The sequence below is a fragment of the Bactrocera oleae genome, chromosome 5 (genome assembly GCF_042242935.1).
Source record: "Bactrocera oleae isolate idBacOlea1 chromosome 5, idBacOlea1, whole genome shotgun sequence".
NCBI classification, from domain to species: Eukaryota; Metazoa; Arthropoda; class Insecta; order Diptera; family Tephritidae; genus Bactrocera; species Bactrocera oleae.
In genome coordinates this window covers 69,036,279-69,059,392 of record NC_091539.1, presented here as the reverse complement: position 1 = coordinate 69,059,392, position 23,114 = coordinate 69,036,279, and the positions used below count along the sequence as shown (strand labels likewise).

The 23,114-nt window shown below is 32.7% G+C and overlaps 3 protein-coding genes and 1 long non-coding RNA gene across 10 annotated transcripts; 3 read left to right on the top strand and 1 right to left on the bottom strand.

Annotated features, from left to right (window-relative positions):
- Positions 1-206: 206 nt before the first annotated feature.
- Positions 207-14,548, top strand: LOC106615825 (dual specificity protein kinase shkD). 7 transcript variants are annotated; one of them, XM_036365555.2, is made up of 6 exons: positions 207-353; positions 762-1,063; positions 10,910-11,174; positions 12,972-13,344; positions 13,425-13,691; positions 13,764-14,548. In XM_036365555.2, exons 3-6 carry the CDS (start codon positions 10,954-10,956, stop codon positions 14,040-14,042), a joined length of 1,140 nt encoding a protein of 379 aa, XP_036221448.2. In that variant the 5' UTR covers positions 207-353; positions 762-1,063; positions 10,910-10,953; the 3' UTR covers positions 14,043-14,548. The 7 variants fall into 7 exon arrangements, with proteins under 7 accessions (XP_036221448.2, XP_069965580.1, XP_014087659.2 ...); XM_070109479.1 differs by having other exon boundaries at positions 213-321; XM_014232184.3 differs by having other exon boundaries at positions 215-321; positions 414-1,063.
- A 1,213-nt stretch (positions 14,549-15,761) lies between these two features.
- Positions 15,762-20,395, top strand: LOC106615771 (uncharacterized). Its single transcript, XM_014232104.3, has 6 exons — positions 15,762-16,016; positions 16,080-16,450; positions 16,532-17,471; positions 17,531-17,994; positions 18,258-18,475; positions 18,546-20,395. The coding sequence occupies exons 1-6, from the start codon at positions 16,014-16,016 to the stop codon at positions 18,755-18,757; spliced, it is 2,208 nt and encodes a 735-aa protein (XP_014087579.2). The 5' UTR covers positions 15,762-16,013; the 3' UTR covers positions 18,758-20,395.
- Positions 20,396-20,501: 106 nt separating this feature from the next.
- On the bottom strand, positions 20,502-21,231 carry LOC138857296 (uncharacterized). The gene is made up of 2 exons (XR_011396403.1): positions 21,156-21,231; positions 20,502-20,643 (listed from the first exon to the last, which is right to left on the bottom strand). It is a non-coding gene; the product is annotated as an uncharacterized lncRNA (long non-coding RNA).
- A 59-nt stretch (positions 21,232-21,290) lies between these two features.
- On the top strand, positions 21,291-22,906 carry LOC138857295 (uncharacterized). Its single transcript, XM_070109630.1, has 2 exons — positions 21,291-22,042; positions 22,109-22,906. The coding sequence occupies exons 1-2, from the start codon at positions 21,404-21,406 to the stop codon at positions 22,535-22,537; spliced, it is 1,068 nt and encodes a 355-aa protein (XP_069965731.1). The 5' UTR covers positions 21,291-21,403; the 3' UTR covers positions 22,538-22,906.
- The last annotated feature ends 208 nt before the right edge of the window (positions 22,907-23,114 follow it).

The window sequence follows — 23,114 nt, the reverse complement described above, 5'->3', positions numbered from 1 at the left end:
GTTTATTCTCAATTCTACACCTCTCTTTCGTAAACAAGAGTATCTGTGGTCAGCGTCTTGCAATTATCGTTGCGTTGTTGTGACACTTATTTGTTATCTATTGAGTCAGTGTTACCATTTTACCTAAAAGTACGCTTTCGAATCTGACATAAATGCCTACCAATACAGCCCTGTTGTTGTTAATTTTGTTTTAACAAAACTTCCTCAGTTTGTCGTCGAAATTGAATGTATTAAGAAGTGTTTAAAATTGTTTAAATGTGTTTTACTGTTTGCTGTCTTAATTTGAAGACATAATTATATCCCGGCTTTTTTTCACAAAGTGTATTTAGTTTTTAAAATTTTTATTGTATTAGGTTTGTTTATAACAGTCTCAACAAAAATTAACTAATTATTATTTTGTATTTGAAACAAAGCAAGTATTTGTTGGCTTACAAAGAAAAAGCCAAGAAGACGCACCGCTTGAATTTGAAACATGTAGAGAAAATCTCTGCAGCGAAGAATGCCTCACGAAGGCATAAAGACTGGTAGCCGAAAGTGTTGAAACAGCAACGTCAACATTTTTCATTTTTTTTGTGCAATTTAAGTGACCACAAAATTTCTTACTAAGTTCAAAATAATTTGATAAGAAACCAGTGGTAAAAACTAATTAGACATACCGTTTGTAAAATTTAAATAATTCGCTTTGTGCGGTAATACCTAACGTGCATAACAAAAACTGTTTATTGGTGATTCTGTGCTTATTTCATATTTTCTGGATAAAGGTGGGATGCTTTTGTTCACCCGTAAAAACTCTGCTTGTCGAACTGGTTTTTAACTTTCTTCGCCGAATTAAGCGATACATAAATACGCACTACACCAACGTAAGCGACAGCAATGGAACACCAACAGAATTCCTTGGTTAGTACATATAAGTACCAGTAAAATAAGTCTGGTGTCAAAGAAGTCTCTAATTAGTCAGTCAGTGAGTTTTAAGACGACAAATCATTTTTATCTTAATGTTTGGAATCTCAGCGGGCAATAAAACAGGCAGCACCATAAAATTGCTTAATAGCAAACAGTGGAGGTAAGTTTAACATAAGCGCACACATTTTATTTGATCTTATAAAATATTTATTTATACGGAATTGCTTACAGATATGTAAAACAAAAATTGCCCTCAACATAATTAACACTTTTGATACAACAATATTAAATTCATATGTATCAAAATTATAATGTGACTATGTGAGCAATTTAGAAATCTTTGTCGAAATAGTTTTAAAAAAAAATATTATTTGATAAAAAAAATTATCCATGGTATTATTTCACAATTTCTTTAATTCTTTATCGTTAATGGCATTTTATCTGTTCAATCTTCCTAATAAATTAATATGTTGATCAATGATCACTAGGAAGAAATAGAATAGAATAACTAAACGCCTAACGGTAAGTGATTCAAGATTAATTGCAGAACAAGGTCAAAAACATCATATAAATAAGTTAATTACTTTCGAGCAAGTTAAAATGAACGCAATAGTCATGCTGATCGCAAATGATCGTCACGTTTTCCGAAACTACAAAAAAAAATCAAATCACGAACTAATGTTCCGATTAATTGAGAAATAAATTCATTACTTAAATCTAGATTAAATCGACCCTCTAATTTTCTCATTAACTAACAAGCAATAGCTGTTCGTTTGTAAGTGGCGTAAGACCAGAAGTTGGAGCACGAATAATTTCATCGGTAAAGGTAATAAGCCAAGCAAAGCAAAGACAACCTGCTATTTTTTCTTGTTGCTGCAACCAGTAAACGGGTTTTTGTCGAAGAAGATAAAGAAACATCAAACTCCTGCTGTTGCTTGTCAATAAAAAAAAGTGTTGTGATACCGAGTGAAGCTAGTTATGTTGAGGCCAGCTTTTTCAGTACTGAATTCGATATAATATTAACCAAACCCACAACATACAAATTTAGTGTACGTTTTTGCATGGAAATACGTATTTATAGAATATACTTGTATTATATGAAACTTGATAGGCCTCTGCAAGGTGCAAACGAATTTTGACTCGCTCCATTGAGTTTAACAAACACTTGTTTTTAAATAAGTAATGATCATATTAACGCTATTCTTTATTCAATACTGACCAATTTTATATCAAAATTAGTAATATATGTATTTAATTACGTTTTTGTCAACAAAACTTGATACCCTTCATGAAACTTGTTTGAGTTTAAGTTCAATATTATTAATATTGTATTTATAAATTGTCAACAGCATACTTAGATTGAAATTGGTCTTTTGTTTTGTTTATATGTATGAACATATATATATATCGGACACATTTATTTACATACATATATGTATATAGACATAGAGCTGAGAATAGGCATGGTAAAGCATTTCCATATTGAGGCTTTGTTTGTGTGAAGCAACGAATTAATAAATAATAAATATGTACATACATATATACATATATATATGTGCAAGTATAGCTATACTCGCACAATCGATGGTAAATTGGTATCGTCACTATTTTATAATTGACCTGTGTTTGTTGAGTATTTAACCTACAGAGTGTTTATAAGATTTTAGTTTGGGTAACCAAATTCAAAACTGGTGTAATTTCAAAATTTTTTGCATTACAGAGTAAAACTATGAATTCCACGATTTACAATACACAAACAAAGAGTGCTAATAATTTAGTCTCCAAAAATAACAGAACTGTGTTTAAAAAATTGTAGTCAATTAGTATATCAGTAATTCACTTAAGTGATTAGCACAAATGTACATATACATATGTATGTACATATATACAAACGTTTGCAATAAACAAATGAATACGCATACATAGATAAACGGTTTTTATTAATTATCGTAAAACGTTAATGTATGTTTGTAGACGTAAACGAAACCAAATTTAAGCTCGTCGTCGTCTTCATCTTCTGTTTAGTCGATGTTGTTGCTGTTCATTTTCTCGATAACGTGTTGATTGTAATTGTTTGCTCTACCGGTCCAGACCAGATCATGCGAACAGTAAATACTCGTACTTACAGTGCCGCTAGCAAAATAGCTTTAAAACTTATAAGAAATAGCTGAATATTACAGCATGCTTAGATATTGATCATCAACTTCATTGGTGAACACTTTGAATTGTTAAAAAAAAAAACATAAAAAAAGAATAAATGGTTTTTTATACTAAAATAACAAGAATTAAAATTTGTTACACATTAATATATACAATATATTTTTTATAACGGGATTGTACAGTCATTATATTGTTATATTTTGTACTAAATAAAAAATTAACGTCTTTTTTAAATACGTAAGCACATCTTCTCACGTACATATATTCTTGCGAAGAACGATACTGTGGCTCTTTCAATTGGATGTAGATACAAGCGTACATATGTACATAGTATGTAAGTAAATACTATATTCGCATTTATTGCCACGACGAATGACACATACACATGTCCCTATGTATGTATATTCTTCAACAACACAGATATGAAAATGCAATAAATCTCGACTGACAAATGGACATTTACTTGAATGCATTTTCCCCAGATCGCAATGGCATCGCTGATTATAATTAATAATTTATGAAACTTACGTATGCACATATGTATGTATGTATAAATATATATATATATACGAGTAAAAATTCAACAAACTAACTTATTAATATAAAAGATAAAAAAGCATATGTATATGAAAAACTCCAAAATTCTAGAGTGACAAGACGAAAGCAAGAAATGGTTTTATGATTGAAAAATTTTAGTCTTCCAATATTTTGTTGCTTATCCCTTATTTTTCAGTACAGCTGCACATTGGCGAGGACTCAGTAAATTTATTTAATGTGTTGTCGGAAATGCTTTTTCATGCTTCCTTTATTTGTATGAATAAAGCGTCACGTTCTCGTCTAATTTTTCGATCTACAATTTCCTATAGATTCTCTATGTCTCAATCCTGTTATCAACAACCCACGGTTTTTTTCATCATTCTGAAGAATATTTTTATACATGAATCTGCCCATTATGCCATTGATATGATGAATTGGCCCTATTCCATGACCCGAAAAACAACCCCACAATAATACATTGCCTCCACCGTGTTTCACCATGACTGTTGTATACGTTGTATAACGTTGTCCGTTCGGCCTGCGTACCAGCTTTATCCCTTCTGAACCTTTCATATTGAACTTCGATTCGTCGGAAAGAAGTATAGTTCGCCATTTTGTAATCGTCCAATTTATGTAGATCTTCGCAAATTGCAGACGCGCCAGTCTGTTTTTTCAAGTCATGTACAGCTTTCTTGCACTCCTGTAGCATGAAAATCCACCTTGAACAGCTCGATCCATACAACATAATATTTAACCGGCAATTGCCTTGCAATAGATGTTGCAGATATAAAAAGGTTATTTTTTATTGCCCGAATGACTGCCTTATCCTCTCGTTCGGCTTAATGTTTGGGAAACAATAGCATGATTTATTTCAAACTATAGTCAAAACCGATTCTTTTAAAATCATTAACAATTTTTTTCTCTAAAATGAGCAGAGTACTTACTTATTTCGACCAACCTCATTGAATACCGAATCGTAACTGAAGATGCACTATTTTTAACTTCCCGCTAAGAAAATGGAAAATTTTCTAAAAATCGGGAAGATATTGGTTTCACCCCATTTTGCAAAAATCGAGTTCTCAACAGATCTCGACGTTCTGAGGGTCGAGGAAGCTTCCCCGAACATTTCTACGATGATGTCCGTATGTCTGTATGTATGTGTGGATGTATGTGACCCTCTTATAACTGTTAAACTGCTCAACCGATTTGAATAAACTAAACGGCATTCCAAAGGGTTTCATTGCACTTGAATTTCGTGTAAGTTTGGACCCAATCGGACCAGTAGATTTCGAGAAATCTCAAAAATAAATCAAAAAATCGTTTTTTTCCAAACGACTTGACCGATCGACACCAAAAACTAATCAGTTCTAAACCTTGAAGAAACACATCGTTTGCCGCAAACCGGGTCGAAATCGGTTGATTTACTTGCTAGATATCGAAAACGAAAAATTTCGAAGAGCTCAAAAGTAGTGAAAAAAGCGAAATTTGAACGTTAGCGTATGAAATTAGAGGGAAGTTGCAGGGATGGCCCTTGAGGCCAACCGTTTTCCACATTTTTTTTTCTATTGTTAGGGAAAAAATTAATGTGTACAGTTAGAAATCAAAGCCATGTGCTTTAGTTTTGTCGCATCAGAATTTTGGAGTTTTTCATAAATGAATTTTAATTTTTTTTTTATTAAGTTAATTTATTTAATCTTTACTAATTTAAAAATAATAATGAATACCCAAATAAAAAAAATAAAAATGTACTTTCGTTTTGTCGCACACTGTATATGTATACCATATATGGTTTATCTATAACATATATGGTAAATGATCAGAGTGACGAGCTGAGTTGATTTAGTCATGGCCGTCTGTCTGTAACCTATATACGCAAACTCAGTTTTGGAGATATCGTAGCTGCTTATTTGTCGCAACCGCGAATATCGGATAATTGTAGCATACAAGTATAACTGCCTTACAAATTGACATTTTAAATTAGATAATATTCCAAAGCAACGCTATAATATCCGAATAAATTGTTCAGATCGGACCACTATGGCATATAGCTGCCATACTAACTGACCGATTAAAATCAACTTCTTGTATGGAAAAAACTTTCATTTGAAGAGATATCTGCACGAAATTTGGCATGGGTTATTATAATAGCTATACAAACTGACCGATCATACTTCTTGTAAGGAATCCCTTTGTATTTGTCATGGATATTATAGCTCACGTAGAATCGAAATTAACATTTTTTCTTGTTTAAACATTTTTAAATACTTATTTCCCAAATTATGGAGTACCACCAAATACTGTTCATTGTCGATGTTCGTCTATCGGCCGTTTCTATCGATCGGAGTCAATGAACACATTTCGTCACTACATTCTTCAAGAATATCCTCAGGTTAAGATAAAGCTAAAGAAAAAATTTATGTTTTTAAACCTCTACCTATGGGAAGCTGATAAGTCTCATTAAATCTCTATTGTCAAATATTATAATTGACACTATATTTTTGAAATTTCAAAAAACGATTACGTATCATTGCGTAGTCAGCTTGACAATCAAGTATTTTCGCGGTTTGTCCACTAGCTCGTTTGACCTTAATCTACGACAACAAGTGAACAAAGCACGTTGATCAATTAATTGAAACCTCGTTTGCGGCTGCACCTTTCTTGGCGTCGTCGCCCGCTGCGGCATCGCTATGATCTTTTGGCATTTTTATTGCCGCTATGAATATTTCAAACTTGGTATTTTTCGTAGTTTTAATTATTTTTACTTTTGCTTCAATACATACATATGTATATGTACGTACATATACTTGTATATATGAGTGAACCGTAATGTGTTTGCTTGACTTGTACGCGATTGTCTCTACATTTTATACCCTAAACATATATGTATATATATTTTATATATTAGAGGAGTACTGAGACGTCTATCTGCCCGTACGATTCTGAATATTTTTCAAACTCTTGATATGGTTAGATAAAATTGAACCTTTTTGGTCCCTGTTTTATATACAAATCGACAAATATAAGTAATCATATTGTTAGTTAAACAAAAGTTTAAAGTAATTTTTTGAATTAAATGTTTTTCGAGTTACGCGCAATCTCCAACGATTCTAAAAAATATATCCTCCACTATTGCCCCTACGACCTACGGTGGAAAAAATTAAAAAAAAATTACAGAATGGCGGTGTTTAAAAAAAGCTGAATTCTGCCTAAAATTGTGATCGTTTTACCTGCCCCAATTCGATTTTTGATCAGACTAAAAAACTGGTATGCAAAAAATTGGGAAGTGATAAGATTATTTCTATCCGAGTAATCACTCAAGCAAATTTCAAAAGTGTAGTTTTGATAAAACGCGTTTAAAGATGAACTGATGGAACCGAGTGATTACTACTGCGATTGGACGTTTTATCCCACCAAGGACTGTTAACTTGGCAGAATTCTGCCGCTACAACAACATTACTCTTTCAATGGCTATAACTCAAACCATTTGAGATATCGTTTCAAATTTTAGTATTTTATTTTTCAAAGGTATAAATAATCTAAAGAGATTTGAAAAAATCGTTTTATACCCTGAACAGGGTAAATTGTTAAGTTGGCACTTTGTTTGTAACACCGAAAAAACGTCAGGGACTCTATAAAATGTATATGTATATGTATAAAAATGATCAGCGTGACGGGATAAGTCGATTTAGTCATGTCCGTCAGTATATATGAACTAGCCCCTCACTTTTTGAGATATCGATCTGATCTAATATCGCATATAGCTGACATATTGTACAAACTGAACAATCGAAAACAAGTACTTGTATGGAAAACTTTTTACGAGATATCTTTAAGAAATTTGGCATGGATAATTGCCTAAGGCATTGGTGCAACTTCCAAAGAAATGGTTTAGGTCGGATCACTATAGCCATACAAACTGAAAGATCGGAATGCTTGCATGGAAAACTTTTAATTTGACGAGATGTCTTCATCAAATTTGGCATGAGTTATTATACAAGGTAATGGTGTAATCTCCGAAGAAATTGTTCAGATAGTCAATATACCTTATACCTGCCATTCAAACTGACCGATCAAAGTTCTTATAAGGAATCTTTTGTATTTGTGAAGGGTATTATAACTTTGGTGCAACCGAAGTTTACGTTGTCTCTTGTTTTTTTTTTTAATTCAGGCTATGTGTGCCGCTTCATAACAATAACGATATAAGTATTTTTCCGAAATTACGAGAACCATTCCGAGAATTTATAACCGCCGTTCCAAGAGAGTCGGGTCTATGTAACCCGAACGTTACCAAGCTTAATTTATAATATGAATACCTTCTTACTAATAACTACCAAAATTCAATTCGGTAATTTGTTGATATTTCGGTAACTCTAAAACAAGAGAATTGTAGCATTTACATACATATTTAGAAATGCATTTTGCGTTCTGCATACTTAAGCTTAAGCAGATCGAAGCAAAGAATGCTTTTATTGCCTTAAGCTTGGTATTGTTGTTTAAAGCTATTGGAATTTCAATTTGGTTGCTGGCTTCGAACTTGTTTTATGTGTACTTTAAAGCAAAACTATGCGAATAACTTTGTAAGAAGTGCTTGACTATACATAACATACATATGTACATACCTGGATACGTTATGTGTATGTGGTATATACACAAATCTTTAGGGGTATTCAGATTAGGATTGTTAATTCGTTAGTCGTTATTCGGTAGTTTTTTACATGTATTTTGTTTTTATAAAATTAACATACTATCGTTCTACCGAGTAACAAGGTACCAGACTGGCAAGCTTGATAATTTTTTCGTTACTTGGTAACATCAAATCAGCTGTTTGTTTTACGTCGCAGCCTAAAAAATTCATTTGATTCATTGTTTGTTGAAAGTGTTTTAATGAATTACCAGATTCGGTTCGGATTCGATTCGATGTTCGGTCTGAATACCCCTTTTACGCTGCATCAACAAGCGTCTAACGTTGCTAAAAGAGCTGATGCTTTGTTCGACCGCTTCAAGTTCTTTGATTTAATTTCTTTGCTTGGCGGGCGGATAATTCGAGGCTTCATGTTAAAAATCATGCTCTAAAGACAATTTCAGTTACTTGTAGCATTGTGTAATTTGTAATTTATGTGACCACACCTCGCAGGCCGATTTGTATTTTATTACACTTCTGCATACTCGTTAAAAAGCTAGTGCCAATGGAAAGATATAAAAATATTTACGTACATAATTACAAAAAAAGTTAACATTGCTTACACCGAAGTTATAATACCCTAGGTTTTTAATAGGTTCAAGTTTTCTAACGAGAACTTAATTTTGATCGGTCAGTTTGTATGACAGCTATAGCTTTAGTAGTCCGATCTGAAAAATTTCTTCGGAGATTGCGGTGTTGCCTTAGAGTAAAAAGTCAATTAAAAAAGTTTTCCATGCAAGCACTCGATTTTAATCGTTCAGTTTGTATGACATCTATATGCTATAGTAGTGCGATGTGGGCTGTTCCGACAAATGAGCAGCTTCTTGCTGAGAAAAGGACAGGTGCAAAATTTAGATCGATATCTCCAAAACTGAGGGGCTAGTTCACATATAGGTATAAACATTACTTTAAAAAGTTTTCAACTTTTCGGCTGTACGTGTAAGAATCTTTTAAAAATATTAATTGATTTGATTTCGTATGGGGACTGTAAGAATCTGTTGTCATCTTTTTTAGCTTGCAGGTAAATCAAACCCGACAAGAGGCAGCATCAACGTCGCTGTACAAAAAGCAACCAACTGAACTTGAGGTTGGGTACATTGGTGCATTACCGTATTTGTTGTTTTTGCAGTCGCATACGTACTAGCATCGGTCATAAAGAACGGCAGACACGCTTTATTTTACGAATTATTGCAACCAATGGTGTCTATGTCTTCAATGTTCTAAAGACTCCAACTCATTATGCTGGTTTATTTCCCGTGCTGGGCCGTGCTGCAGTTCTCTCATAGTCGATCAATACTCAGCAGCAATTGTTTATGGCTACCAAGCGTATATATGTATGTATCTATTGTACATATACATATGTATATGGATTATAGTTGTTGTTTAGCGCTTGGTGGTCTATTGACTTATCCACAGAACGTCTGCATTGAGTCGCTCCACATTTTACGATCTTGAAGTTATGAGCTCTGGCCGATGGGAACAGGCATATTCTTGCCGATCTTTGTTTTTGATTTTGTATTAGCATGAGTAACAATAATGCTACAAGCAACACAAGCACATGATGTTTATGGTGACAATACGTCTTTAGTTCGTGCACCCAATAAACATCACGTTTCTCCCATTTCTTACCACTTTTATATACACATTCCATACATACATATGTATGTGGCTTAACGAAAGTTATGTTAAAACGTAGCTAAAAAGTGTAGATTTGTAAATTTAATGGTAAATAACATTTAAGTCACGCAAAAAGTTTTTAAGCCAATTCGACACAGCCCTCAGAAACTTCAATATTGGTTATTTGTAAAATTGATTGAATTGTTGATGTCTGAGTCTTTAATTAAACGGACTTTAGATCATATTTCGATTTAGTTGTAAGTTATCTGCACCAATGCGGAATATATTTTTGAAAGTTTTAGTGTTCTTGCTTGGCCCGATAACGAGATCGGTTGGATTATAATCATTTTTGCAATCTTAGAGATGTATTTTGGGAACTTAGTAATTGTCGAAGAATGCCTATGTATTTCTTCTTTAATCATTATATAATACAAGTATAAAGACACCGATGTTTAACATTTTAGTATTTTACCATACCTTTGATAAGATAAGATACAATTTTTATGTAAGTTTAGAGCATAGACAACCACCACTTTTGACACATTACTTTCGACAGCTGAACTATAAATTAATTCCAACGAATATCCTCTATTGAGAAATACATTTATTATACCCTGAACAGAGTACATACCTATTTTAAGTTTGCCTCGAAGGAAACGTTGGAGACTCTTAAAAATATATGTACATATAATATATATAAATGATCAGCATGATGAGCTGCGACGGTTGTATATACGGGAACAAGCTTCGGCGCAACTGATGTTAACGTTTTTTCTTGTTTTTTTTTTTGTTTTATCTTCCTCTGTATACTCATAAATAACTCTCACTCAAAGGAACATATTACTTCGATAGTTTCCATCAATTTTTTTAAAACTTTAAGCACATATGGATTTATATTTATGTTTCTTAATAATATATAAAACAGTGATTATATATTTGTTTTCTTCCTCTAGTTTATATAATACATAGATACTGTTATTATATTTCACTTTCTTTCAAAAAAAACAAAAGAGCATTTCAAAATAAGCCAACTATAAATATCAACAACTGAAGAAATGTCTTCGTCGCGCAATAAATTCTTTAGTAGCGGCAAATTATCAAATAAGTCGTCCGGTTCGTCAGGTCTCCGCATACTTTGGATACCGGGGCGACGCAAAAGCCATCCCAAAGGTCGTTTCGACTCCACCAACAAACATGTACCGCACAAAGGCGAACAAAAGAAAAGTGAAGTGTGGTCCCTGGGTGGGGGTAAAAATCAAAAAGACTTATTAGAAGCGTAAGTTTCCGCTGTATAAAATACACATTTTTTAAAAGAATTTAAACAAAAAACTACTATATCTTTTAATCTGGTGTTCAACAACATCTTCCATCTAATCTGTACATACTTTCGCAATATTAAGTGGATGATGGCATTAAATAGCATTCGTAAGTTATACAAATATAATTCATCATATTATACTTAAATAACTGTTTTGACACTCCAAACACCATTTTATGCCATAATGACACGGGTATGTAAGCATTTCATTACAATTCGAAAATTCATTCCTTCACATCTAAACCCACCTTATGACTTAAATTGATTTGAAAAACTAGACTAATTAAAATTAAATTTGTACATATGTTTTTAAACTAGTTAAAAGTTATAAACAGCTAATATATAACTAATAACATATCTTGAGAATGATAGATCCTAAAATTTTACGAATATTAGTTATTTTAATTAAATCAACCGTCACTGGAAACCAATTTGGTTTTGCAGACGAAGTTCATTCAATTTTACATAAATACATTCCATAGATATCTAGGTACTTTATATTTCACACTAACGTCCAAGTTGTCTCGAAGACTTAATACAACTGTAAACATTACTTCATAAGCACGTTCCATAACAAAAATCACAAAAATTGCAACAAATGAGACGGTTATTGTTTTTGTTTACAATTCGCGCTCCAACTTATTTATAAACAAAAGTTTTTTTTTTCTGTTTTTAATGTAGTACACACATATGACATGTATACTGCCTCTCTTTCCAAGCTTTAGAGCAATCATATTTCATTGAACGAGCTTGTTGAGACCGTTCCATGCTCACAGTGTCTATTTATGAAATCAAGTAAAACTAAAGCACTGAGTACTCTACTCGCAATTTGAGCTTCTCCATATTACGCTCGACTGAATATGCGACTGGCAAATCTCAATCTCAGCTGTTCAATTATTAGAGGAAGGTGTTCGGTTTAATGCTTGCGTTGGTGTGCCAAATGATTAATTACGCTTATTTGGCGTGAGATTTCCCGGATTTTGAACTGCTCATTAAAAAGCGCAACATCAGCTACGCGGATGCCGAAGATGTTGAGCATCTTTCAGTGTTATTTTATACGTTTAATTTGCTTCTTCTGCTGGTATTTATTCGCTCTGATTTTCTGGAGGTGTTTGAATAACTACAACAAAGACAACCTTAAACAAAAATAAACGATGTAAAAATTGCTAAAAACCTTAAAATCCAAAATCTGAGTGCTTAAAAGCGAAAAGTACACCGATTAGTCATTGAGTGCAAAAGAGTTTTAAGTCAAATAAAGAATACGTCATTCGAATGTTCAAGCATTGAAGTCACACAAGTGTATGCTTTACATATTTGAATTGTAAAGAAAAAGTAAAATATAACAACAAAATTTAGCAAATATATTTAAAACATTAACGGTTGGAGCGCTTTTTTTATACATACATATAGACATTATACAACCATTATTTATTTCATACTTTGTCATTTGATAATTGTGACATCATCATTTTAGCCTAACACAAGCATTGTTGTGAACGCGATGCGCATACAGAAACTCCAATAATTGACATACAATCTCATCGCACTAAGTTATGCACATGTAAACATGTAATTATTGTACAATCAAATGCCGCATACATCCCTACATTTGTACATATATTCAAATATGCACCTTACATTTTTATAACTATGTATGTCCATAAGCATCTGCCTAACGCATTTTTAAACACCATATCACCTCCGATCGGTTTTCTAATTTGGTCTTTTAAAAATTTTTTTTTTTTTTTTATTTAGCGATCCTGACAATAACCTTTTTGACGGTCCTTCAGTTTCTGGCATAACGTCTGCTGCTTGTACCCTCGGCGCTGTGGGTGTAGAGAAATGTACCAATTCAACAACTACACCAACAATATCTATCTCAACAGCCGAAGGCAGCATAAGCGCTGATGCCAATGTCCATAACGCAGCACAAACACCTAGTAGTACAGCCTCAACAACGCCTCTAGTATCTATACCGAACAGTCCCGACACTGGTGCCACACCGAAATTAATTGTTATAACAACTTCTAGTACAACGGAAAGCGACAAAAGTCCAAACTCTGGCAGTATGCCGGCCAAAACTGCGCTTACAACTGTGACCACAACCACAACGGCAGAAATAATCGATGTAAGTATTTACGAGTATTTGACTTTCACTTAAAATATGGGTAAATGTATATATATGTATATATAATCTTTTTAATGCAGGAGAATCGTTTCTCGATTCTTGGCAAAGACATTTCGAACGAAATCGACGTGTACGACCTGCCATCACCACCTAAAAATGGTCTTAATACTCCACCACCTGAGGGCGCGACCAGTGTGCTCTTGAATGTATCGGCTGGTACGACGGCTTCAACAGCGACCACACCATCGCCGTCCAACACACCTAAACAACATAGTGAACGAGATTCTATGGCTGGTTTGTCCGCCAAGAAGAAGCATTACCATAAAAATGAAAATAACAATCATCAGGTAATATCGGCTTACTGTACTAATACTGTTATATTATTCATTAAAATAAAAATAACAAAATGACCATTTCAGAATGATATCGATTCCATCGAAAGTATATCCGATAATACGAAATTGCCCAGTAACGATCTTGAATGGATTGATGAGCTATTTCTCGAACGCAATGGCAAGGAATTGCTAAGTAAGAAAAACAAAAAAAAGAAAAAGAAGATCTCAACTACGAAGGAGTTAGACCAACTTGACGGCGTACCGAGCAAGCAAAACGCCAAAGACGGCGCTGCCGATGAAGACGATAAAGTGGTAAAGTGTCTTTACTACACATTGATGTGCTGCGATTGCACAATTTCTTAATAGACAACAATTCCTGAACAACAACACTTATTTTTATACAAAATGTGAAGTTAATAAACTTTGTATACAAAGTCTTACAAAATCAAAATATTTAATTAAACGAGTCTGTCCAGTATATATATTTATATACAATTAATAATATAAAATGCAAGACGAACTTGCATTCGCTGAATTACTTAAGAGAATTTGCCAATTGTTAACATGAAATATTCCTGCTGATTAGATAGTACGTAAGATAAATATACGAGTATATGAATTTAAGAGCTCTATATTGAAGAATACGCTCTTACTATGTATGTATTTAATACAAAATAAGTAGTAAGTTATTGTTATATAATAAACAACATTCACATGAATATGGAGAAATGATTTTTATACATGCAAAAATATAAGCATGCTTATATATTTCTTTTATATTTATAAAGATACATTAAAATCGCTATTTTAATAATATTAAAAACATGCAGCAGTGCAGCTGAAGTACGACCATCTAAAAACAATAACAATTGTGTTTTATTTTACTTATATGTAAGTACTCGTGTACGAGAAACTATAAAGAATTTCAAAACAATATTGGGAGTATAAAACATTAGCTTATATCGATACCTTTTTCAGAGTTTCAAACTTGGAATAGAATTTTTTTTACATATTTATTAATATTATACCTTTACATACATACCGCTTTTACTTGAAACGTAAGACTCTTTGTTGGATTATTCGTATTTTATACACTTACCGCACTTGAGTTACTTGAGCAAAATGGGCAAAATCGGTATAAAAACATACCCACTTTATTGTTATTGTTGTAACGGTTATCTAATCCTCGTTTGAATGATAAGTAATAGTTTGGTTGTCGTCAACATATGGGAATGTCGGGCTCTCTTCTAGATAAGTAGGAGTTTAACCTTCTCCAGAACGAAGTTGCGTGAGGGTCATTCTGGTATCGCGAGACAACTCGAGCTCTACGTCTGCTATGGGTGGTGGACTTCTGCGAAAACACCCCAGCAGAAACTGCTTGGAGAGGAGCTCGTTATGTTCCTTAACCGGAAGCATAAGGGCCTCACTGTGCAGGTGTTTTATTGGGGACATCAAGAGGCATCCCGTGATAGTCCGGAGTGCAGTGTTTTTTTTTTTTAACATACCCACTTCTTTTATAACGGTTTCTTTTATAACGGTTATGTTAACTCTCAAAAATATCAGCACATTATGTTTGAAAAATATATATGTATGTATATAAGTATGTATGCATATGCAAGTACATGCAATGTCCAAACCTTAATTATCTTTTGAAAATTTACGAAAAAGGGCCCATAAAGTTCTCTTATAAAAATTTACAATAGGATGTGACAATCCAATGTATTGAGGAAAGGTTTTTTATGAAGCAACATTTTACATTTTCATACATATGTAGGTAGAATAAAACGATAACATCTTTAATCGATGCATGATAAGCAACAATTCAAGATAATCGATATTTTTCACTTTCATTAAAGAAAAATTATAAAAAATGATATCTCATCAATAAATATTCAATGAAAATATACAAATATTCATAAAGTTATCTATTTTAAGTTATTTAAAGGTAAATATTTGAGGCATTCATAAGGCAATACTAATATTTTGAAAATACAACCCTGGAAATTACGAAACTGCAGAGAATAAACAAAACTAAATGGAAAGGATTTTTTTGAATTTCTTATGCATGCAAATTCGCGAATATTGTTTAAAGCGAAATCCTGAAAGGAATATGAAAAAGTCGAAAGTAGATCCGATAGGAATTTTTCAAGCAGGTTCAGTTTTTCTTGTAAGAAAAAATTGTGAAAATTTTTCTTATTAGCAAAACATATCAAAAAACCGATTACCGTTAATTGAAAAATACAAAAATAAACAGTGTTGTAGGCAAAATTGTATATTAGTGTTTTCTCGTTATAAATTTAGCAGTTTAGCAACAAAACTACAGAAATTATTAATATGGTAAGTTTTTGGCAAAAAGTAGAAAGCAAATTGTTATACTATATTTGCAAAACTAATTTTTAGGATCACGTAAAAAATTTCTATCCTGAAAATTATAAATTGGATCTGTCGGAAACAATGAAGGCAGCGCTATCAAAAGGGCCAGGTGGTGTGGGAGTTGGAGTTGGAGTAGGTGGTCTTGGCGGTGGGGGCGGCGGAGCAGGCAGTGCTGGTAGTAGTGGTGGTGGACATGGAATGGGTGCGGCAGTATCCCATAGTGAAATACAGAGCGGCGGAAGTACCGGTATTCCAGGTGTTGGATACGTAACAGAAAAGTTATACATGCTATTGCAGCTGTACTTGCAAAACAAAGGATGGAACCCAAGTGCTGAATTATTGCAATGTTTTACGGATCTCAAAGATAATGCTATGTTACCCAGCGCCGCCTATTTGCAGTATGTAGCTAATAACATTATACACAATAATATTAGTTTTATATACTTTAATCTAAATCCTCACATTTCTTCTTATTTTAGAGTTCTAGCTAATCGCTTGACTTTGGATGCTCAAGGGCGTTTAATATTACGAGAAAATGGCAAAATTGTCCTTCCATTTGAACATTTCGCCAACGCTGTGATGCTAAAGCACATGTCTGGTCCACATGGTCTACATTTGAGTGTAGAGGCTACTGTGCGTGCAGTGATTGAATCTTATACAATCGGTCGCGAAAATTTTGGCATGGAAAAGGAATTCATAATAGAAGTTGTTCAGTCTTGTCCCAGCCCAGCTTGTCGTTATTATAAGAATCATCTTGGTATGTCACCGTTGCCATTTATGGATCAACAATTCCCAGGTGTGAATCACGCAGATTTTCTACAGCATTTGCCACACCTGCCCCCACCACCGCCTCATCCCATGGTTCCTGGATCAACAAACAGTGGTGTCTCCTCTGCAGGGTCCTCATCCTCCGGTGGAGGTAGTAGTAATATTGCTGGTTCCTCTGGTGGTTCTGTTAGTGCAGGCGGAGAAGTCGACTTAACAAAAAGCTCCACAACATCACACTCAACTGGAAAGGTGTCTGTACCCACCCAACTTCAAATGCTCACAAAACAACAGCAAAACAGTATACAATCACAATTGTCCCAGCTTAGTGCAGCTGCTGCGGCAGCAGCCCACCATCAACAGCAACAACAAGTCGCTGCTGCTGCAGCTGCTGCTGCCGCCGCTAAGCAACAACAACAACAGGCACAAGCGGCGGCTGTTGCTCAACAACAACAACAGCAGCAATTGACAGCGGCACTTTTACAGCAACAGCAAAGTCGGGCATTAGCTCAGCAAAGTTTGGAAAAATTCAATAACTTAAGTGCTTTGGAGAAACAACGAGTGCTACAACAATTAGATCCAAAACATTTCGATCCAATGGCTGTGGCTGCAGCAGCTGCCAATTTACAAATGCAGGGCATTAGTGACTTTAGGGTAAGAGAATATGAATATACAAATCTAGATATACATATTATAATATATTCAACCTGTAGGTTGCCGCTATCGCCGCTGCAGCCGCACAGGCAGCTGGAGGGTCTCCTATGTTGCCATCATCTTCCACAGCTGCATGTGGTGCACCGATTACCAGTAGTAGTGCTCTTAACAACAGTAATAGCAGCATGACCGGAAGTGGTAATAACAGTAATAGCACTACTGGCATTGGAAACTGTGGCGGTAATTTAAGTGGAGCCTCCGTTTTGCCATCAACGGTTGGTAGTATGAACAACAGTGGTGGTAGCAATAGTAGCGCAAGTAGTGCGGCACACATTTCTGCTAACAACACAAGTAACAACAACATCATTGGTGTAAGTGGCAGTGCTAGCAGCAACAATTCTCACCATAGTCATCAATTGCCGCCTCCATCTCAATCGCCTAGCGCGCACTCCAGTCACTCTTCGTCCTCATCTTCATCGCACTCCACTGAACAAATTGTTCAAAAAAATGTAGAACTATTGCGGTGAGTACGATATTTCGAAATTTGTGAAAGACATTAAGCAAGAATACATAGTACGGGCAATGGTATGAAATTTCAGAAGCATTACCAAAACAGTTATTTACTTTAACCGTTGTGTTTTAATCATACAATAATGAATGAGTATTGTTATAATATAAAATATTCTCAATATACTGTTATTATATTTTTATTATATAAACTCCGAATCGGGAGTATAGCATATACAAAAAAAGTAAATAAATATTTAATATAAAAATTGTTTACAGTTCTAATTTGGAATCTATTGAATCGAATAAAGACTTGCTAGCATTGCATAATGGCGCATGGACTGTACCGGATAATAATCGCGAACCTTTACCAGTGGGTCAAGATAAAATAGTGCGTATTTTCACCGAGTTAATGAGAAATATGGCGCGCATGAAAACCTATATACGTCCCTCTATGTGTAAACCATACGGCAAACAGAGCGAAAGCTTACAGAAAAGTAAAAAAACTCATTTCCATTATAAATATTTAAACATACGTATGTCTAAATATATACTTGAACTTTCTAGCACTTTTGGATACAATACAAATTGTACAAACATTGCGTAATTGCTTGCCAGCACCACACATCCCGGTGTCCTCGTGGAAAAGCGAAAGTGAAGGTAACACTGGTTTAATAACTGCGAATAACGGTTCGGTAGGTAGTACAAGTAGCGGCATAATGGGTGGAGTAGGCGCTGGTTTAATGGTGACTAACAGAGTGGAAAATTTGACCAACTGAATGTAAGCAAAATATTTCCTTTTCTTATTCTATTTTTTAGTTGTGTTAATTTAAATTTAAAGTGTTTTATATTTTCCTCTACGCCGTTCCCAACAGAGATGGTTTCATAAACACATTATTATGTTCCAAATTCACTTCCAATCCTCTGCAATAGTTACTTTTAGAAGTTGTGTTTTTTTTTTTGCTGCGCTGGAAAATATTATTTCAGAAATTCATAAATGCTAAAACTTTTTGTTTATTTTTTCACCCAACAATATCTAATCAAGTTAGGCACAACGAACAGTACTATTTTCTGTTCGCTTTTAAACTGTTTTAACAATATTAATTAAAACTCGCAAGCCAAGAACAAGACTGAAACATTAAGAGACTTGGTACTGATAGAAAAAGGAATATGGTTGGTGTAGAGAATTATTTATTAGTATTTACCCTGTTTGATATCATATCTCAACTCAAGCTTGATAGAAGCGTTTAAAAGTTTTAAACTAGAGGGCATTTAAAAAACGTTCTACTTAAGAAGTCCGACATTAATTCAAAATAGTTTTAGCAAAAACAAAATAATAATAATAAATAAATAAAAATAAAACTTAAAAGCTCATGCATATTTAGATGTTAGATTAAGTGCACAATTGATTTAGCTCAAGCTGTCTTTAATTGCATAAGATAAAATTTAATTCCATAAAAATAAAAATTATGCACTATTCACATACATATTTGATAATAAAATATTTAACAATTTTTTGATTAGAAAGGAGTTGATATAATTTTGCTTTTAACAAAGAGTACTAATCCAGTTATATAGTTTGACAATGGCTTTCGAAACTATGCTATTGTACCAATGAGTTGTAGTGTCAAACGCATTTAATATTTTTAACAAAAAATGCGCAAGGGTTTTTAAAACCGTAAAATAGGCACATGTGCAATTCCAACTTAAATGTTGATAAAAGTAGATTTAATCGAAAAACATACATACATAATGACATATATAATTATATATAAACATATGTATATATGTACGTATGTCAGGAGTATATGTGCAGAAATTCACTTCCACATAGTATAAACGGCTTGCAATAATTAATCAAAATGAAATAATGTAATGGTGCCAAGTAGTGCACAATATTAATTAAATTTTATTATATAGAGTTGTGAATTAAACTTTTTTTATTTTTCTCTGCATTACATTTGAAGTGCCATGTTTTAAAATTTAAAACAGACTGAGCTCGTCTAAGTTTTTATTATTACACGTATGTATGTGTGTTCTAATAAAATATGTTAAACGTTCTTTTTCTTATTTGATTGTGTTAATTAACGTAACATTTCATAAGCTTATTATATATAATATTATTTCAAATGCCAATACGGATTATGTTTTTTATAAATTCAAGGGTAAGTAAGTATGAAATTTTTGGCGAAAACTGTGATACATGAAACTCTATATTTTATATTTCCTCTCATTACTAACATACATATATATATTTTTACTTACAACATAAACAAATTACTTTTGTTATTTGGTTATATTATATATTAATTTTGGAAATATTTTTTGCAAAAGCATTAAAATGCTTTTTTCTTTAATTAACAAATGTCACAAGCACCTTAAATAGCTAACCATATCATTTTTGTTGTCATTAAGCTCTATAATTATTATGTAGACATACATAGATGCGAGTATAAATATATCTTACTTTACTTATATCAATCTGCAATAAAAAGGTTAAAATAATAAAATATAAAACTACAATATCGATACAAAAAATGTGCATATTGGTACTCGTACATTCGTAGAGAAATCGAGCTGTGCAAAATATGTGCACAATTTTATTTCTCTTTGGTTTTAAATTAAAACCTAGTGTTAGATCGGCCGCATATTTCTTATTGGGTACCTAAAACATTATGCAATTTATCAATTTTATATTTTATGACAAAAATACATAATTACTTATGTGTAAACTCTAATTTTATGACGTGTCCAGAGGTTGTATTGTTAGTATTAATATAAGTCAAATAATTTTACACTTTTAAGAAAACTGATTTAGTAAAAAAAAATTATATCTGATTTTGCAACGATGTTTATTCAACAAAGACTCTGTTATATGTAAGAATATATAAAGAATTATAATTAAACAATAAATTTACAATATACATATATATATATTTATATGCCCACATACAGTATTACAATATTTTAACTGTTATAAAAAAAGTTTGCATATTTCGATTTTAGTTTTATGTGGCTCTACTTATGTTCAAACACTTTTCACATATTTAACATGCATATTTCAATTATTACATTATAAGTGTCACTACTATGCATTAAAATAATGTTAAAATATATTATATCGCTTTCCAAATATTCAATAAAAAAATTTATCGCTTAACCTATATGTTTGTGTACCTTATTTGTGTTAATACAATCAGAAAATGGAAGTTCGTTGAATTTAATCAATTTGATTACATTTCGTTGATATTCGGATTTATAACAAGTTACATCTGGCACCAACCCTTAATTTAATAGTTCAATAGTATTCTTTAGTGGCATCCTTGCAGATATGTCAAAGGATACTGATATTCATCGTAAAGGGTATCATAGTCTATTATATTGTGTTTAAAGTAAATTAATTACATTGATTTAGTATTTTGCTAATGCATACTAACGTCGTTACAATGCAATATTGCTGCTTTACCTGTCTTCAAGAGCTTCCGCCATTCACGACGGAACAAAATAGCAAACCTCTACAAAACCTACAATGGAATGAAGATTTAGCTAAAACTTATCGTAAAAATACTGGCATTGTTATTAATTCTTTACACGAGTATTCAAAGCAATTTTGTCAAAATTGTTACGATAAATTAAGGGCTTTCGACGATTTTTGTGAAACTGCATTAGATTGTTCGACTGCTTTGTCCGAACTACTACTTGAGGAGGACTTTTCATCGAAGACATTAAAGAATTTACAACACTTCTGCAGTACCTGCTTATGTCAAATGAACGATAATGCTAGCGATTCCTTACATTTAAATAATAGGAAAGTGAAACGCTGGTTGCATGAATACAACAAATTGAAAATACGTACTGCGACAGAGTATTGGCCAAATAGTATTTGTCAACGCTGCTGTAAAAAAATTGACGAATTTCTAGAATTCCAGTATACAGCTAAACAATCATTTAAACAAATAGACAAAACTTCGAATCCGCAACAAAGTGACATTGAAAATACATCGAAAGAAGAATATAATAATCATTTGAGTAATCAGGACACCGAGTGTCTTGAAGAAACTAATGTAAGTACTAGTTATATTATGGAGAACAAAGTAAATGTAGCTAAAATATTTTGTAATGCGCAAAAGGACGATAAAATTGGCAGTTTAATATTGGATAATAACCAACAACCGCTTGAAAAACATTGTGAAGTGGATTCTGTTGAAAATAACGTTTTTAACCAACACTGTTCAACAGAACATTGCTTAACGAAACAATGTAATAAAGAAACAGATATTGCAGATTTAATCACACCTCCTGGAAGTCGTAAAGGCCACTTAAAATCGCTGCCTACAATTAGCATAACACCAAAGTCACTTCCAAAAGCCAAAAATCAGAATTCAAAGTACCTTGGAGATCAAACTGAACACACTAATAAAACAGATAAAAATCAAAATCACCTTTTATCTCCGTCAAGTCAGAAAGGCTTCCAATGTAACCATTGCCGGAAAATTTTCAAAGCAAAAACCCGTTTAAAAAGGCATAAACGTTATTCGATAGTATGTTCGAGCAAATGAATACAGTTTTAGTAATTTTCACGTTAGATTCGTTCTATTACTTTAATATATGTATGTATGTATAAATATTTATTTGGAACTTATTTTGAAATTATATATATTTATGTATGTATATTGTAAAATTAGGCACAAAAAAAAAAGATTATTGTGCAATAACATAGAATAAATACACCGGACCAGCAAGCAAAACCTGGTTCTTGAGTTTTCGTTGACTTATTAAAAATAAATTTAAAAATATTAATACAAAGTGTAACCGAAGTATATATCTGTATCTATTAAAATAAGATTTATAACAATATATATGTACCAAATATGTTAAATATGTACTCGTATGTATGTTAATAAAAAACTGTTGCCGTCTTTAAAGTATTCTTTATTTATATATTTTATATATAAGAATGAAAGAAAGTATTACGGAAATTTATATATAATATTGAACTTAGGAACTAGAATAGATATATTATTTTTTTATTTTATCAGGATGTTCAGCACTACATCTTGATAACAATAACAATAAATATATAATAAATAGTTATAGTTTGGAAGCAAGAATGATCATTCTTGGCTTGGAAGTAAG